Consider the following 20,004-nt stretch of genomic DNA (forward strand, 5'->3'; position numbering starts at 1 on the left):
CCACAAATATTTTAATTGCCAAGTGCTGTGACAAGTTGACAGTAGCTCTTGTTCTGCAACCTTGGTGAACTTAATGTTGCAGCACACAGATCAGTTTTTGCAACAGGTTATGATTTGTGGCTCTTCCGCTTACTGCAGATCAAAGCAATTCAACACATGGAGGTGGGGCTTCTCTAAAGAAGTAGCCCAGCATGACAAACCATTTAATCAGCAGGTCCTTGTCATTTAAAAAAACAACAAAAAAACGAATTTGCATTAAAAAAAAAATAAAAAAATTCATTTTTCCCCCTTGAATGAAAAAGATTAAAAGAACCTTAAATTTCAACATAAGAGTGAAGACATTGTTTTCTCTGACAGATTATAAAAAATGCTCAAGCTGCCAGAAACATTTAGGTGGCTGTTAATATGCCTGGAAGGCCCCGCCCAAGTACATTAGCAATTTCAAGGCAGATGATGTTTTGTTTTTTTTTTTATTTTGTGTCTTATTTTCAGCAAATGTCAGAAAAAGACTACGACCAACAGTGATTGGGTCTACTGAAAGTGCTGTGTATGTATGCAAAGCATGGTTTATCTGCGAAGACCCATCTTTGTCCAAAAAACTACACGCTGTATTTTATTTTGACCCACACTGTCATTAACTAACTTGGTTCTGGTAATACCCACTGGAGTTGCAAATGTGTATTAATCCACCACTGAATATAGTTCCAGCTTCAGCACTTCCTGTATTTCTGAGCTTTATGCCTTCAGTAGAAACATCCCAACTTTGGAAAATAAAAGGAAAAACACCACAGCTGTCTTTTGTGTGTATTACAGGTGATCCTGGACCTTAAAGGTTCTGATTTCAGCTACACCTATCAGACACCTCCAGCTTCTCCCAGTAACACTCTCTCCAGGAAGAGCAGCATCAGCAGGTGGGTTACACACCAAAGCTGATATCAGTTTACAACATACAGTATTTCATATCACTTCATTTCACATTCTAATAATATCAGTGTGCATTGCTGCTTTCTTTTCATTTTGATGTTTTGTCACAGTGTTTGTAACTTTACTGTGTGTACTGCACTATATTTAAAAATCACACCTTAAACTTTGTTTCTGTGCAAGTTGATGCAAGTCAAAGTTAAATCCAGGCTCAGACTACATATTTTTCTGAGTTGTGATAATCAAAGTGTCAGATTGGACAGTTACAGTCATAAAGTCGTGCCTTTTTATGACTGACGCACATGAGAGTGTGCACGTTGTGCAGAGGTGATAACTCGAGATGTCCAGGATGAGAGTGTAAACAGACAATCACAACAAAGCGTGTTATATTACTGGCTTTCGGCTCCATTTCAAACTTTCACTGAGCTTATAGCAGCAACTTCATTCCTCTTTCACTTTGTTGTGTTTTGCAGTGTTTATGGCTTTTAATTCTTAAATAAGTTCTTTATTATGTGATTTTCACATTCCAGACAGTCGCTGCTTTTTTCTTTCTTTCTTTCTTTCTTTCTTTCTTTCTTTCTTTCTTTCTTTCTTTCTTTCTTTCTTTCTTCATTTCTTATTTTCTGTGTCTTGGCCTCATAGCTACCAGTCAGGATCAGTGAGACATGTTCCCTCTTTGGACTCTATCAGCTGTGCTGTGGATGGACTACACATGCAGGTAACGCACTTTTTAACCTTTGTTACAACAATTTTATTTCTGTTGTTCTCAAAAATACTGTTAAGAATATATTGTACACTATGTGGCCAAAAGTACATGGTCATCCCTTTTCACACACTCCTGTGTCTTTTAGCTCAGTTTTTTTTATTTCCAGGACAGTAATGGTAAATCTTTCTTATATAATTGTAGAAAGCAACTTCCTTCTAATTCAGATGAACTTTCTGCACTGCATCCATACTGTGCTTGCTAACGTTAACAGAGAATCACTTCATCCTCTTGTCCAAATATTTTAACATTTGGCTAAAAAAGGTGTATATATGTAAAATGGCAGCACCAAAAATGCTGTACTGACAGTTCAAAATGCAAAATATAGCTGAGGGCACGGTGGTTATGTCCATCTTTCTTAAATAGCTTATGGCCGACGCTTCCAAAGTGCATTTAAAATCAGCCTGACAGTTGTGTGTGTGCGCTCAGCTTTAGGCCAGATCCCCCAACCTCATTGTTGGACTTTAAAACCTTTCTGGCTGAATGGGAACAAATGTGGGCAAATGTTAGCAGCAGATTAATGCCCAGAAATCACAAGTGTAGCATTTGGGGCTGTCCATTGATTTCTAGCCATATACTGTACATCAGTGATATTAAGATACTCTTATTTCATTCAAACTTATATACTTTATAGTTTTAAATCAAATTTCCGCAATAAATAAAGCAAATTCTGGTCAAATATTTTCAATATCTTTAAAGGTGCATTTCACTTAAATATACCATTCCTGCAATGCTGTACACTCCACATTCTTCAGGCTTCATCCACATTTTAAAATGACACTGTCAGCTTTAAGGATCTTCAAAATAAAAGCTTGTAACAGTAACAACAAAAACAAACACATGCCACTCTAACCCTTTCCTGTGTGTAGCGCTGCTCCTCCCCCTATCTGCTCACCGGCTGCGATGAAAGCGGTCGATCTCTCAGCGAAGGGAACTCCCCCTCTCGCCTCGGCCGTCACGGCAGCCGTGGTCGCTATGGTTACGCAGCTGGCTATGGCCACCGCCCCGCTGAGAGTCGCCGCTTTAGCCGCAGGGATTTGAAAACTGTGAGGAAAAAACTATATAACTATTACATTCCTCCCGACCACCCGAGTGCCGTCCTGTGATTTTGACCCTTTTGTCTTCCATTGGTGTGAATCTGGTTTCAATGTCACATTGGCTCCAGCTATTTTACCTCTTTTGTTTTTTTTTTAATTCCACATTTTTTCATCAGCTCACACCTTCAGTTTCACCTTTAATTGTCTACGGCCTCCTCCACCCTCAGTGTCCCAGGATGGATCTCATATCTCAAATCCATTTTGTTGTAATTTTAGACGTAATTCTTGATCCCATTCCATAAAAAATGTTTCTGAGCCTTCACAAGTACAGTTCTAGGGACTCTGTAATTGTGTGAGTATTTGCAGTATTTGTTTATTTATCAGTGTCTTTTCTTTTCTTTTTTTCATTCTCTTTAAAAGTGGTTTTGTGTCAACTTTTTTATGCTTATGTTTCAGATTTATGTGTTACAGTTAAGTACTGTACTAATATTCAATTTAAAAAAACCTTACTTTTCTTGATAGCTTTTAGACTCAAAATGACACTTCTTTAGAGTTTTTTTTTTTTTTTTTTTAAGGAAAAAAAAGTCAGGTCTCTTCCCTGACTGCTTTCTCTAAGCCAGGAGTTTAGCTGGAAATGCTGTGGTCATTTTAGCTTAGTTGATGTTGGATTTTTGGATTAGGAATTCTAAAAAACTGCCCATAATATATTTTTGATATACGATCACCTGGACATTTAAAAGATTCATAACATCCCACTCCTTATTTTCAGTAGCAGTGAATGTAATAATTTGTTTTATTTAAAAAAAGAGAAAAAAAATCAAACCCGTCCACTAATGGCTTTACACAAAGCCAAACGTGACATATTTATTTTACTTTTTTCCTTGTTAACACTGTTATTTAATAAATAACACGATTGCTTCATCCCACCTCAAAAGCAAGCCTTCTCCTTATCTCAAAAACCTGTTATTTGTCTCCCGCCGCTAAGACGCCCTTTCTGTTCTTGAATTTTGGCGTAATGGCCTTTTAAACTGGTGTCATTATTGCTGTCAGTGGTGTCTTGTCAGTCGTCCTGTAATAAAAATGTAAATTTATGTTTAAAATTGAGGAAATTATCTCAAAATTACGTGAGAAAGAACAAAATCATTAAGGGTTCATGTTGCTGTTGAATGAGGAACTTTTATTGATATTTTTAAAATGACAAATAAGTATTTTCTGTGTGATGTTTCTCTCAGTAAAACGCTGGCTGAACTGCTAACATGTCGTGTTGATGGTCTAACATCAGCAGCCATTATGCAAGTCTGATATATAGAAAATAGAGCTTGTTTCTTACACATCTGATTAAAACTGATGGCTGTGCTGACATGGATGTAAGTTACAAGCTTTTATTACAAATGTATATTCTGTCAATTTCTTTCCACCAGAGACTTTTATGATGGCTGAACAGAACTATACTCTCTGTACTCTCTGCGGTTGATTTGTGATTCTACATTTGATGATTTGTACCTTTGATCCGCTCTGACTTGGTTTCTTAATGACAGGATTCAGTTGGGTCCACCAATCAGCTGGCCTCTGGGGGAACTGGAGGGGCGGAGAACGGCCTCTTGGCCCCTTCACACAATGCCTACATACATGGAGAGCGAGCTCGCGCCATGTCTGCATCTGGAAAGGTAAAACCCACAGAAAGCATATTTGGATTCTGGTGATTGTTCTTGTAAAATCTCATCTGTATCTTTCAGTCTACATGAAACTAACTGAAACAGTATTTGTGTGCTGTCTAAAATAATTTAAAAAACAACAAACAAACTGTGTTTGCTTGGAAAGCATACGGAAGGAATTGATGCCATCTTTATTGAGACTGGGAGGGTTGTTTGTGTATTATAATGTAAACCTGCAACACTCACAACACAAATGTTAAAACAAAAACCCAAAATATTAAACATTTTTAAACATCAAAGCTGTAGCAGCAAACAAACAACACTAAAGTGAAAAACTAATAAAAAGCTAAATAGAAATTAAAAGAAAAATACAAAACAATACATGAATGTATTTAAATTTCTGTTTAAATAAAACAACAAAAAACCCACAAACTAATAACAGCTGAATTAAAATGAGAAAAACCACTGTGGAAATTGCTGAAATGAAATGGAACTGTAACAAAAAAATTCACGAGAACGAATTAAAAATCAAAACTAATGATAAATATTAAAGTAAAATAATGCTGTACTAAACATCCCTGAAGACACGAGTTTATTTTACGTTTATATTTTTTGTTTACTGATCCAGTCTATGAACTAAGAAAAACTGTTTATTAAAACAAAACATAATAAATAAAAGTCAGAAAATGCATGCAAGTGTATTTTCAATGGTATATTATAGAGTTCAAAAACAGCGGAATTGGATCTTTAAAATAACCAAATCATCCACCAGAGGGCAGCAGGAGATCAGAGGACTAAAATGATCTGCACCCCTAATCTTATGGCGGCTCCTCTTCTCTTTTGTTTCTTTCTACTGTTATCAGTACCTTGTCTGTTTTGCTTTCCTCCTTTTCTTTGTCCTCCCATGTTCTTGCTTCCTGCTTTCAGGGAGTGACAGGAAGAACCAGGAGGTGCTGTTATGGCACTCCACTGTGACAGTTTAAGTGCTTCGGGGAAAAAAGAGAAGTTCTTTGTATTTCATCTGTGTGAAATTGTCACAGTTGATGTTCTCAGTCAGCATACAGATCCTTGTGGTGAACTGGTGTTTTTGGTGCTAAACAGGCTCTAAAAGGTGGTTGGTGGTTCTTGTGCAAACATCCTGTGGTTAAACGCACAGGTGATGTTCTGAGTCTGACAGTCATGGAGTTAAAACTACAAAGATGACATTCAGAGCGGGCTGCTTCTGTGGTTTTTCTCTAAAGCAAAATAAATAAATAAAAAAACTTGTTCCAAATACTCAAATTACATTCATCACTAATTGACTTTATGAATTAAAAGACACCTGAACTTATTTTACCTGGAGCCCTGAACATGCAGGCATATTGATAACCCAGCAGGAGGCAGAGGACGAGCATAGATTATTAAAAAGTCTCAAAACTAACAAAGTTGTGAGCCACTTTGTTAGCTTTGTTTGTTAGCTAGGTTGATCATATGCAAAAGCTCTTTTACAGGGATTTTCCTCCATAGAGGAATTTTTGGTGTCTCAAGTTGATTTGGCTGGAAATAATGAAAACATTTACAGAATGTTAACACTTTAAAAAATGAAACGTTAAATAAAACGTATTTTTATTCATGATTATGATCTAAATGCACTGCCTTTACTATATTGTGCTTATTTACCTCGTCACAATCCCGAAGGCCGATTATGAGCCAAGAAAATGCCTTTCTGTCCTATTTCTGCTATTGAATTTTATTTTTATAGCACTTTTCAATCCAAAGTAGTTTATTATTAAAAAAATAAATAAATAAATAAATAAAAGGGTTGCTAAAAATTAATGCTGAATACGTTTAAAATATTTACATAAAATAGCACAAACACCCCCTGTCCTCCAACCACACTTTCAAAAGCTTGACAAAAGTTTTGCGGATGTCACTTTGGACAGAAGCTTTGACCGCTGGATGGTCAACAGTGAATGAGAAGCATGATCTTGCGGGAGTATATAGATCTTTCGTTAGTTGAAAAGTTGTAACCTCATCAGTCTCCTTCTTTCACTCCTTTAGCCCTGCTTGGCCCAGGATCAGCTGGCATTGTCACTGGGTGCGCTGAATTCTGACGCCCCGAGAAGCAGCAGAGATTCTCTGCACTGTTCCAGCGGCTATAGCACCCAAACAACCACCCCGTCCTGCTCCGAGGACACTATACACACCCACAGTGAGTACATTAAAGCACAACACTTCTTTTTATTTATACTAAACACAGCTCACTGTGCTGTTAGGATTTTTTTGTTGTTGTTTTTGTCCTAGAGATAATAGAAAATCGAATTGAGCTCTTGATTAAAAGCTGTTTGAACCAACTATGTGGCCGAGACGAACATCATGTGATCCAAATACAACCTAAAGTGGCAGCAGCACCGCCAACAATAAAGCAATTAGATGTTGTGTTTATTATGAAAATGGAAACCCATTCTCTCACGGAGCCATAACCTTGGTGTGAATTGCTGCTTGTCTGGCTGAATTTCTCGGATTTACCCTTTAGTGGGTGTCATTTCTGATTTCTGACAGTGAAACTGACTCTCTTGACCTGCCTGCTGTTCACTTGTTTTTTCTGTGCTTTTCTGGTGTATCAGCTCATCTTTACTTCTTTTCCTGTTGTATTTCTTTGAGTAGTTTTGTGTTTTCTTGGTTAAACTGCCTTCCTTCTCTTCCAGCTGTAAAGAGAGATCCTCCTATCTATGGTAGGTCTCTGACTGCCTGTATATCTGCCTGCCTGCCTGTCTGCTTATGTCACGTCCAACATACCATCAAATCTACTTTTGGTTCATCTATTAAAGATCTTACATCAGCTGAAAGAGCACTGTTTATTTAAAAGAAGCAATAAACGTTGTCCTTATTTTCAAATATTAGAATCTTTTTGGCAACGATAAAATTATTAATTTTGGTGCCTGTCAGGGCACTTGTATGGCCAATTTTAATAACCTAATCATTAGTGGCTGCAGTTTCCTCTTGTTATCTCGGTTATCAAGCACAAGGAAAATAAAATCTCTCTTCTCAATTTTACAGTGTTAGTGTTACAAAACATAAGCATTTTCTAGGCTTCAGGACTGCGATTTTAAACATCAGCAAATTATCGATGATTCACTTGTGAAGCATGGTGCCCAGGAGGCAACACTTCTCTGGATAGTCACTTCTTGCTTACCCAGCAGATCCTTTAAAATAAATAAATAGATAAATAAATAAAGCTCCTTTTGTATCAAAGTATAAAGTGATGTAAAAATTGGCTAAATCTTGTGACACTGCTGTGAGGGCATCAGGCGGACAAGCTGACATTGTTTATTTTACCCATTAAGTTAATTAATACATTTTTGGATACAACGTTAATCCAGGTATGGAATTTATTTATTTATATTTTTTTTTTTAGCTTAGTCACCCAGCTTATAGGAGACTGAGGTTTCTCCCATCACACTTGCTTGCAAAGAGAAGACATTAATTACTCACATTTCATATTTCTGGTGTTGATGCTAGCAGATGAGAAGCTGCCAGAAGCATTTAAATTACGTAGTCCCTTTTTTTACTTAATTTTGGAACCCAAAACAAACAGAACATTAGAAACAAATTCAGCTGCTTTGTCTGTAATTTACTTCCTCCTGTGTGTGTCTGTGTGTGTGTTTGACCTTTTCAAATTTAATGTCGTTGCCATGAATTGACGTCTGTTTTTAACCTTATTATTTGGAACATTGAACTGGAGCTTTGCATGCGTTTTAAAAGTAATTAGGTTGCATGTTGCCCTGTTTTTGTTTGATAAGAGTTTCCACAATGATGCATCCCCTAATTGTTCATTCACAAACATGACAGTGAGTCACTGATGTGATTATGTGCTCCTGCTGCTTCTGTTGTTTGTCTGTCAGGTGAGCAGATGAGAACCCTTTACAAAAAAAAAAAAAAAAAAATGTCACTGAGATAATCCAGAGGTAATGAAAGGTCTGCCTGAAAGCAGAGCAACTAACATTTTAACATTCTCTCCCCATCTCTGCAGTCGACTATGAGTCCATCTCTCTCCACGGAGACACTGACTCTATCTCCTTACATCACCTCTCCCACGGCAACAGCCAGTCAGATTTCGACAAGTCATCGACCATCCCGAGAAACTCCGACCTCAGATTCCAGTACCGGGAGTTCATCCACTCCAAGCGTCCTGCCTCTACTGTCAGCCTATTGGCTGAGTCCGACTTGAGTGGTGTGTCTAACCGCCAGATGCCATCCCACACGGCAACCATCAGGCGCAAACCTTCATCTAAGCCGCCTTTTCGCAGAGGAACAATCAGTGGTGGGGTTCCCATCCCCATCTCCACCCCGCAGGTTCCACTCAAACCCCTCGGCGGAACCAACGGAAGCGATGAGAACGTTTTCAAAGTGCCCTCTTCTGTAGGTTTAGGTCACAGTAAACTCTGCACCTCCACCCAGAGCCTTAGTGCTTTACCACCCTCCTCCTCCCCATACTACCAGATTGTCCCAGGCCAGATGCCCATCCCAGTGCCCATACCCACTGTTCCTTCACTGCCATCTGAGGGAGGGAACAGTGTCAAACAACAGCAACAGAGGCAATACCAGCAACATCAGCAATACAGTCAACCACAGCAACAGCACAACCAGCAATTCCAGATTCAACAGTTCCAGCAACAGCAACAGATTCAGCAGCAACAGATTCAGCAGCAACAGATTCAGCAGCAACAGTTCCAGCAGCAGAAACAGATTCAGCAGCAACAGTTCCAGCAATGGCAACAGATTCAGCAGCAGTTTCAACATCAGCAGCAGCAGCAGCAGTTCCAACAGCCCCAGATTCAGCAAGCCCAGCAGCTGCAGCCTCAGCACGATCAGTATCAGCTGCAGTTGAACGAGCAGCAGAAACAGAAGCTGTTCCAGCAGCAGCAACAGCAGCACCAGGCCTACACTACTCAGGCAGAGCCCTCCGGTGTGCCCAACAACATCAACTACCAGCCCCAGGCTCCTCCACCCTCCAGCCAGGACCAAAACCCTGAGCAGGTCACCCTAGAAGAAGAAGAAGAAGAAGAAGAAGGAGATGGAGGAGGCAACAGAAACATGTTGACCCTTCTTAGAGGAGTAAAGCTCAGAAGGACCATCACCAATGATCGCTCTGCCCCTCTCCTACCCCCTCCAACCAATCACAAATGAGGCTGACCAGCAGATTTTTATTTCTCTGCTAAACTGTTAAGTTTAGTTTGGTTTCTGAAGAGATATCAGAGTGTGTCAGCACAGAGAAAACTCAAACACACTTTGAAAGTGTTGACAGATTGATTTTTTTTTGCTGGAACTCAACATTGCTTGTTTTATTTTATAAATTTACTTGATTGCCCTTTTAAATTTATGTTTTAAGCATTTTTGAGACTTTTCTGTTGTTGCAGCAAACGTCTTTTTGCCTTTTTTTTTCATGCATTTTGATTGTGGATAAAGTTTTTGTGTGACTCAGTCTTACAGAAAGAACTTTTGATTTGATTATTTTAGTTGGTACTCACTTCCTGGTCAGAAAATGTCATTAGGCAGAACAGGAAGCTGTTAGCATCTTTGGCCTGGCTGTGTTTGATTTGCTTTCTGCTTAGTCTCCCAGGATGGCGGGGTTTATCAGTAGTTCAGTGGACTCACAGTGGTTGAACCATGATCGTGGAGTTTCGAATTTACTGACTCTGGGTCAGTGATTGTCTGGTGTATTTGATCTGAGTATTTAGTTGGTTTCTGGTCATCTCAAAGAGCCAAATGCTAACACTCGTGACTTTGCATCTGGCTTTAGATTTAAATAAGGTAGAACAAGAAAGAGTTTGAGGACACAAGGACTGGGTTTGAGATATATATATATATATATATATATATATATATATATATATATATATATATATATATATATATATATATATATATATATATATATATATATATTTATTTTTAAGTGGCATATGGTCTGAGGTCACTTGATTGCTCTTACCTTAGATTGGAGATTTGTGCCACTCCTGGGACTCCAAATGTTTCCTCTGAACGTGAGAGTTTGTGGAATACAATGAAAAATGTTACTGTGGGGAAAAACTCTGGTTTGCTGTGTAAATAAGCATCAAATTTTTTTTAGAGCAAAAGTCACAAATAGACAGCGGTTTGTTGGCAACTTTATGAGGCAACACTGATGTTTCAGAAGAAGCGGCTTGACAAATGTGGGTTGCATTTTTGCTAAACATAGCTGGCTATGATGAGCTGAACTGTAGAACAAAACTACCACAGGGGACTGATGGTTTGAATGTACTTTATAAGGTAAACGCTGCCATGTTTCAAGACTTAGATTTAGTCTAGACTTAGTCTTTAGATTTATTTACACAGATATTTGCATCAACAAGAATGCTTTAAACATAATTTTGTTAAAGAGATATTGTGGACAAGATACTACATGAATACCAAGAAATAGGTTTTTGGCATTTCTTGTTACTTGGTGACCAACATATACATTAATCCAAAACAACTTTAAAGTAATTGTTTGTAGTTCTCTTTATTTCCACTATTATTGGAACCCACAGAACCTATGCATCGGTTTATTCTGGTGTCTTCTGTAAATGCATGACTGAATCTGGGTGGTTTGTAGGCCATGTCGTGATAATTCATGTTATGTGGCTTTGAAGTCCACTTGATGAGTGTGCATATCCTGGTTACAATATTTTAAGGAGTCCTCCTTGTTGTTGTTCCCCTGTATAGTTATAGGACATCAATGATGCGGATTTAAGCACCGCTAACATGTTGGCACGAGGAACATTGAATAATACAGTTTTATTCACAAGTAGTAAAAGTTATGCTGAAGTCATGTTTGAAGGGCATCAGGAGCAGATGTAACTTGACAATTATTTCGATTTTTAAAAAGAGTTATATTATTATATAAAATGTGAGAAAACCATAAAAAATGTCTCGTTTTTCTAAATTACTCAGATTATATTAAACTAAGTTATTTTTTTCAGCTCTAGTTACAGGTTTAAAAATTGTTTTTGAGTATCAACAAAGACCTTGTGATTTTTCCATATTGACTATTGGAAAATTCAGAAGCTACTTATAGCACTATGCTTTTATCATTTAGACAAACATTTTTCAAATTAGTTTCTATAAACAAAGGATCTGCTATATTCAGTGAAGTTTAGGTTTTGCTTGAAGTTTTCAATTCAACTCCACCCACTGAAATATCTCTGAAACATTCGTTTTAGTTGATTTACTGTAATCAACTCGGATAAAATGCTGCTGAGCCTCAAACTGTCGTAACTTTAAATTAAACATTTTTTCTACAGAGTTTGGTTGGACTGAAATAGCTGGTTCTATTTTTGATCTTTGTTCCAATTTGGTAAAATGTTTACCTCTGCTAATCATGACCTTCTAAATCGTATAAGTCTCTTTATTTTATTTTTTATTCCCTGTTTTGTTTTTGTTTTATTTTGTTTTTTAGTTTATAGTCCTTTAAGTCACACCTCAGATGTTTTCAGTAATTAACCTGGAGTTTTGTCTTCTGATGCACTTCAGTCTAAGGCCATGAGAAATTGGGGGCGCTCACTTCCTGTGCTTGAACCAGAAAAATATAGCATCAAGTGCAGGTTAATAAAAGTTGACTAAAGAAATAATTTGTAGCTTAGCATATTTTACCATGGCAGCCTCATTACTTGGGTGTTTCCTGCTAATACAGCTGCTAAACCGATGTGTTGCTTCTAAAAGTTGCCCATCTTCTTCATTTGTGAGCTGTTAGCATGTTGGACTCAGATTGTCCTCAGTTAAAGATTTGGCGAATTTGAGTGGTTAAAATAATTTTTGTTGGAGCAACAGCTGATTACTTTTATAATAATTTAATGTGGTAGTTCTTCTGTTGATTAATCCAACAATAATTAGGTTTATAAAAGATCAGGAAATGGCACAAAACAGTCAAATGTCCAAAATCCATAAATAGTCAAATTACAATTTTAGAAATCAAAGAAAAAGGTTTTTTTTTCTTTTTGTGTTGGGGGGTCTTTTTTTTTTTTTTTTTTAAATAATTGATTAATGAATTATTAATTTTTCCACATTGTTTTAATTCTTAGCTCAAAATTTTACATTCTAATAAATTATTTCCTCTGATTCTTAAAACTTAAAATTTTGGTTTAAAAATTATATAAAACATGGACGTAGCTTCTATATTTAAGTGAATACCTGCATTCTCACTAACAGCCAACACGGGGGACAAATGTTGTTAGAAAAAGAAGTCTGTGGACAAACAACCATACTTCTTACTTATCTGTGATCTCCCTTTCCTGATGAGTTGTTGGGCTCTGTCACTGCTTTGAATACAACGTTATTTTCATTTTAATTCTTCTTCCTATTAGTCTCATAAAGCAAAGTGAGGGTTAGTTTAAGCTGTGCAGTGTTTCTGGGATTCTCAGATTGCCCTCTTGCTCGTGCCAGCAGTGGGTGATTTCAGAGGCTACATCCATCTTTTATGTACAGTCTGTGCCTATTGGACAGAAAATTATAACATGATAGCAATTATGATACTTTCTACCAAAATTATACCTGAAACTGCTGAGACGACATTAAAGCAGGAAAATTTAAGTTAATTCAACCGGTAAATTTTTTATTTTGGTTCGTAGCTCCTAATTTCTTTGGTGCGAGGAGCTCTGGGCCTCAGTATTTCTAAAGTTCTACTTTGAAGCTGCCTGTGAGAGACCTGCTGCATGCTGGGAAATGCAGTCTGCTTTGTGGTCAGCTGGTCCTGGTCAGTTCCCGGAGAGACTTTTGTGTACTTTTTGTGACTTCCTGCAGCTTCATTCTGATTCGTCTTTAAGCCTCTCTTTTTGATTGGACCCAATGAGCCCCACAGCAGTTGTGTATGTATATATTAGTGCTTCTATTCCTGGGAGAGATCTAAGTCTATAAATCTATATAAAGATGTACGTATACGTATCCTGATTGTACTTTTATTTTGTTGATTTATTATTGATCTGATGACGTGGTTGGTTGGATCTGACGCTGCCAGTGATCGTCGCTCATCATATTTTTTTTTGTAGAAAAGCTTTAAAGGAGGAAACCCAGTGAACTTCCAGGTCTTTGAGGATCTGATACCTGATTGGACATCAGACTGTTAAACAAAAGGACTGAAAGGACATCTAGATGATATAAACCAAGAGAATGTAGACATGTTCTGTTCTTCATCTTTTGACGCTCGCTGTGGGATCAACAACAACAACAATAATAATAATAATAATAATGCTGATGCTAATTGGTTCTGGTATTTTTTTTTGTCTGTGTTCTGTTTACTGTACTCTTTACACCTGTAGCAGTATAAATTTGCTGTAGGAGTGCTCTGTTTCTATAAAAAGTTCAATATGCAGAAAACTGAAGGACTGCTGACAGCTATTCATAGAGCTGAAACTCTACAAAATAAGCAGTTCTGAAAACTTTGGTCAAACACTGCAAGTAAACATTCATCTTTTGTTTTTGTCCTTATTTTTGTTGTATTGCAGCTACTTTATCATTTACAGTACCAGCCAGCACCTCCTCTAACTGAAGTGCTCTCACATGATCCTCTGGGGTGTGATTTAGGCGTGTGTGGGGTACAAATACAAAATCCTTTCCACGGAGTACAGCGAACACACATAACAGTGTCCTCAAAAGGGACCCTTTACGCTGCTCCTTATTTTCTGCCATTTATATATTCTGTTAGTGGGATGGATGTTAATGTTAAACATGGCCAACGTTTCAAATAAAGAGTTCAACATTTTTACAAGTAATCACCAAGAGCCAAAATCTCAAAGTGCTTTTAGTTCCTTTCTACTCTTACAACTGTACGATGTCATTAATAGCATATATCCCTATTGTGGTCATCTCAGGACAGAAGCCCCACCCACATCAGAAGATATGCATCCTAAAGGGGCCCTGTTCTGCGTATTTGTTTGCCCAACTACAGAAGCTCAGCATGATTTATCCTGTAATGTTCACGCTGCCATGCAAAAGCAGTGGTACCTGTGCTTCTGTAGGACCAGTGAAGTGGCGGACGAGTAAAAAGCGATTACAGTTGTGTTTTTTTATTGAATTTATTGAAAGGATCCTCAATAATCTGAATGATGGGCAGTAAAAGAAAAAAAAAAACCCATTAAAAAATGCCTTTTTGTCAAATCAGCTGATTTCATTGTGTGAAGGGAGGAGGAGGATGGTGGAGTCGTCTATAACACCTTAGGAGCGAGGACATGACCACTTATTTTTATTTTCATGGTAAAGTCCAAACTGCATCCAAGATGCAAATGGCTATGTTATACTCCTGACACAACATTAGCTCTTTGCAAGCATCTGCACGGACAGCATGCTAACACAAAGGCAGCAAACAGTCCAGTGTGATGCCAAAGCTGAGTGTAAGCTGACCTGACCTCACTTTCAGCAGGTAACAAAAGCATTGGGGCCTCAGGTCCTACCTGCACGTGGTTGGTGATGGCTTTGAAGTCTTATCGGGCTGGTTTTTGGTTTTGTGCTCAAACTTGAACACTAGAAGGAAGATCATGTGTTTGTGCTCAGTAGGACATTTGGGTGGGGCTGCAGCTTAACTTTTATATTCCTAACTGGTTATCATCTTACACTGAATTTCAGAGCATGTAATGGACTGACACAGTAATGTAACAACACTGGCTACTGGGAGGCTGTTAGCACCCATCCTAGCTAATGCTAATAACATTCATGACCTCAGGCAAGATGAAGAGGAAGCATGGGCTTGCTGGCAGGTATTTTCCCACACAGGTGACTTTGATAAGATAAGGTAACTCTTTATTATCATTGCACAGTCATAAATAGTATAATGAAACTGGAAAACTGTCCCATGTCAGCACTATGTACAACACGACACGGTAACTTAACTTGGCTGCAACTCCCCTGAAGTCTTCACCTGTAGGCATGACTACTACATTCACAAGAGTATGTGTTGTTATTGTTGCAGTGGAAGCAGGTGAACTTGGAATTTAGGTGAAAGTTGAGGTAAAGATGGCAGCAGCTGTGACTGCAGGCTAAAGCAGTAACTTGGCTCATGTTGTCCTTTCATAAGGCACTGAGTCATCTTTTGAGCTTTGTGTTGCTCAGAGTCATCTGATGCTCAGGGGCAGCAGGTGGGAGGCGAGGGACTTGAATTAAAGACACGTGCATTTTTTTTTTTTTTTAAATCTTTGTGAGAACAGTTGTTGGTATAATGTATTCATTAACCCCTCTAATCCCAGCCTAAACCAGACTCTATTATGAATCCTGAAACCGAGACCAAACTCGCAAAAAAGCGCTTTGAAGATTTGAAGTCAGCACAGTCCAGACCCATTCTTCTCTTTAAGAGGTTCAAGATGATACTTGTCCACATAAGCATACAAAACACACAAAAAGACAGGTGAGTTTGTCCACTTGTAAGGAACTTAGTCACTGTTACATAAAACCTTGAAGCTGTGACAGCGGTGAGTCACGCTGACCCAAATACTGAAGGAGGCAAACTCTGCTCAGTGAGTCAAAGCCCACATCACAGTGACAGTGCACAAATCTCTGTGTTACACCAGTGTTGCAGCAGATGGAGTTTCTCTCTGTACCAGCAGAGGATGCAAGAGACCAAAACAGTATAAAGCCTTTACATGCACCTCTGAGAGTAAACATGCTTAAGTCTTATTCTTTTTTCCTGTAATTTCACCTCCGATTCTTTGCGTTTGTCCTGTTTCACACTGTCCAACTCTGTTCTGAATACCACAATACTGAAAATAAACTTAAGGTATTATATATGTTAAAATATACTCCTAATGATTAAACTACATTTTAATAGTGAGACAGTCTGTGAGCAGCACTTTAGATCCTGTAAGTAAAAGTTAAAGCCACCCTGGTACCTCGTATATCCCACAGTATTTAGTATACTGTATATAACATGATCCTCCCATCCCTTTTCTTCCATTTATTGGATTTCCGGTTACTGTGGGTCTGGAGTACATCCCATCGGTCACAGAGTGAAGGGCAAGGATCACCCTGGACAAGTCACCAGGCTGTCTCAGGGCCAACACACAGAGACCTTCTCTCATTATGAAGTTTTGAGCTGAGGCTTTTCGCTATTTTGTGTTTAAGGTGATTTGATCAGACAGAGAATGTGAGGAACACTGCAAGCTGATATCGCACGAGCGATATGTCGATCACAAAACTGTTTTATATTCCTTTATCACCCCTCAGCTGCAAAAGGCTGATTATGCGTCATCGTCATCCTGGCGGGGAGGTGACATGGACGCCCAAGTTTGTGATATGCAATAACTCAAGAACGAAATGACGTACCAATTCCAAATTGTTACCATAGCTATATCTACTGAAAATCTTGAATGTGACCTCAGTCTTAAGATCAAGGTCATAGGTCAAGTTTTCTGAAAATCTTGTGAATGCGATGTAGGAATTTCAAATTGATACCATGGGTACATCTGTTAGTAGGCTGAGGGGTAGCACTGGCTGCTGTCAGTCTTTTTATGAATCCCAGTGGAATCAAAATTCACTAAAAAAAACATTGTATTAAAAAACAAACTGAAAATAGCACCTCAGAACATGAACCTGTCAGAAAAAGTGTTAATGCCCCCTGCTGGCCATTACATTTCTGAGCTCAATTAGTCCATACCATTGACTGTTTTCTACAGTCAATGGTATGGGCAGAAATCTGTGCCATCAGAAACTGAATTTGAATAAGTTCAATTTGAATTTGAATTGCTCCGATTGAATCTGAATTGTAACTTGAATAAATGCTTTTGAAAACTGAATTTGAATTAGTCTAATTTGAAATTGAATTTATGGTTTGAAAATGATCATCACTAAATTGAAATTGAATTTATATTTTGAAAATGAATTGATTTGCTTTGAAACTGCATTTTATCCTTTAAAAATTCAGCTCTCGAATAATTTCAGTTTCACTTCTCACCATTCAGTTTCAGTTCTACAATTCAATTTCAGTTCCAAAATTCAGTTTTTTGGAACTTACATCCGGTTCCGGTTCAAGCGCAGATTAATAGAACTACGTTTTACTAGCGGACCGAAAGTGTTACTGACGGGAATCTACGGCGTCTTGAGCTGAATTAAGACTTCAGAAGTCATTCGTCATGTCGAATGACCAGCGGATAAACTCTCAGGTTGGTAATAAATGTATTACATGTATAAGAAGAAGCGTCATGTTAACAAAAGATAGCTGTACAGTAACTGTTATGCTTATTGTAGCTGTTAGCTAAAAACGCTAATTTAGCGTAGTTTACCCTGAATTCAGCTTTGACAAACAAATATGATCGACTGTTTCTAGTAGAATTCCAAAGTTGTTGTCTTGGACCCTCTCAGAGTACCCCCTCTGTATGCTTGCAGAGACCCCTACAGTAGGGAAACATGCAAAACGGTGTCCAAACCTTTGTATTTTAGCTTTATTTATGCCTTACACAGCATCCCAACTCTTTAGCTAACTTAATAACTTTAGCTAAAGTGAATAGTTAGTCTAATTCATTAGTGCAGCATTACTGGATCACCTCTGTTTGAAGTGATATAATGTGATATTCAACTATCACTGAAACAGCAAACTTTGTAAATAAGCAAACAACACTTCTCATTCTCTAGACGTTTGGCCACAGCTGTAGATTACACTATCAGCGCTTGTTCACTCTTGACAATAATTACATTTCTAAATTCTCTTTGTGCATTTACAGGTAAACAATATCTAATATTTTATCTAAATGACTGCTTTGTCTTTGAAAAGGGTGAAGAGCCTGAGGCCGGTGACAGTCCAGTTCTACTCTAAGTACATCCTTACAGTGGCTCACAGGACAAGGCCACATTCCTGTCCTGCCAGAAGAGAAGACAAACTTCAGAGTCTTCATGCAGTTCAACCACACCTGTCATATTCCATATGACAGGGGTCTCAAACTCCAGTCCTCAAGGGTGGACTGGAGTCATGCAACTTTTCCATGCCCTCGAGGACTGGAGTTTGAGAGACCTGCCGTATGGTGTTCATGCTGTTTTCTACCACACAGTTACAGCATGTCTGACTGCCTGATCAGCATATGCAAAAATATATGATGAGTTTAAGCATGTGATGAGTTTAAGCATGTGATGACTAAGGCCTTCCATTATGGTGTTTGTCATCACATGTCACAGACATCTGGATGATCATTTGGAATAAACAAAACTAAAAACTTGTTACTTCATCTTTTATCTTTATTATTATTATTATTATTGTTGTTCTTATTTTACACTTTTCATTGTTAGGCATTAGGTTTATTTGTAGTAGTCCTTTCCAACGTCTTTCCCTCTTCCATGTTACTGTGTCAGCTTGTCAGCATCTATTTGGGTTTGGAAGTGGAACAGAAAGTCAGGAAATCCAAAGTGCCATTAAAACCAGAAGAGGTTCTTATATTTCAGAAGAAGGGATTAATTCAAAAGAAATGACCTCAATGCCATATTTTATTTAGGAACACTAGAGAGCACTTTGCAAAATAACACATTCTTATAATTTCACCCTCAGATGAGCCAAGCTACGACTGTCAGGGAAGGTGATGTAGGTACAGAGCATATGAGAGTGGTTAAGTTAATGTCTCTTGTCTAGATGAAGGCACAATAGGGATCAATGGCAAGGCGTAGAGATTCAGTATCTTCAGTCTTCAGTGGACACTCCATTTCTGGCACAAAACACCTGTAAAAGATGGTCGATTTAGGAGGTGACCCGACAACTTCAGCCTGTCAAACATAGTAATGGAGCAGTATGTTTAAAAAATATATCTAATTAAGCATGCACTCAGTACCCTAAGAATTATTATGGTAGTTAAACACAGTGATAGTTGTATATCACATTATATCACTTCAAACAGAGGTGATCCAGTAATGCTGCACTAATGAATTAGACTAACTATTCACTTTAGCTAAAGTTATTAAGTTAGCTAAAGAGTTGGGATGCTGTGTAAGGCATAAATAAAGCTAAAACACAAAGGTTTGGGCACCGTTTTGCATGTTTCCCTACTGTAGGGGTCTCTGCAAGCATACAGAGGGGTACTCTGAGAGGGTCCAAGACAACAACTTTGGAATTCTACTAGAAACAGTCGATCATATTTGTTTGTCAAAGCTGAATTCAGGGTAAACTATGCTAAATTAGCGTTTTTAGCTAGCAGCTACAATAAGCATAACAGTTACTGTACGGCTATCATTTGTTAACATGACGCTTGTTCTTATACATGTAATACATTTATTACCAACCTGAGAGTTTATCCGCTGGTCATTCGACATGACGAATGACTTCTGAAGTCTTAATTCAGCTCAAGACGCTGTAGATTCCCGTCAGTAACACTTTCGGTCCGCTAGTAAAACGTAGTTCTATTAATCTGCGCTTGAACCGGAACCGGATGTAAGTTCCAAAAAACTGAATTTTGGAACTGAAATTGAATTGTAGAACTGAAACTGAATGGTGAGAAGTGAAACTGAAATTATTCGAGAGCTGAATTTTTAAAAGATAAAATGCAGTTTCAAAGCAAATCAATTCATTTTCAAAATATAAATTCAATTTCAATTTAGTGATGATCATTTTCAAACCATAAATTCAATTTCAAATTAGACTAATTCAAATTCAGTTTTCAAAAGCATTTAT

General features: G+C 38.0%; 1 protein-coding gene across 3 annotated transcripts in view; it reads left to right on the plus strand.

Moving 5' to 3' along the window:
- Positions 1-10,227, plus strand: part of mtss1 (MTSS I-BAR domain containing 1) — a 74,212-nt gene extending 63,985 nt beyond the window's left edge. Inside the window, exons 9-15 of one of the 3 annotated variants that reach the window (XM_085353381.1) lie at positions 814-911; positions 1,564-1,639; positions 2,554-2,730; positions 4,260-4,388; positions 6,417-6,567; positions 7,064-7,090; positions 8,389-10,227. In XM_085353381.1, the coding sequence (XP_085209507.1) occupies positions 814-911; positions 1,564-1,639; positions 2,554-2,730; positions 4,260-4,388; positions 6,417-6,567; positions 7,064-7,090; positions 8,389-9,545 (1,815 nt within the window). In that variant the 3' untranslated portion in view covers positions 9,546-10,227. The remainder of the gene's footprint in view (positions 1-813; positions 912-1,563; positions 1,640-2,553; positions 2,731-4,259; positions 4,389-6,416; positions 6,568-7,063; positions 7,091-8,388) is intronic. The other 2 variants (XM_085353379.1, XM_085353380.1) reach the window with 2 other exon arrangements.
- Positions 10,228-20,004: the final 9,777 nt, after the last annotated feature.

This window comes from Diplotaxodon limnothrissa, linkage group LG5 (assembly GCF_057381915.1).
Source record: "Diplotaxodon limnothrissa isolate DT_005_m linkage group LG5, D_limnothrissa_male_GT1.1, whole genome shotgun sequence".
NCBI lineage: Eukaryota > Metazoa > Chordata > Actinopteri > Cichliformes > Cichlidae > Diplotaxodon > Diplotaxodon limnothrissa.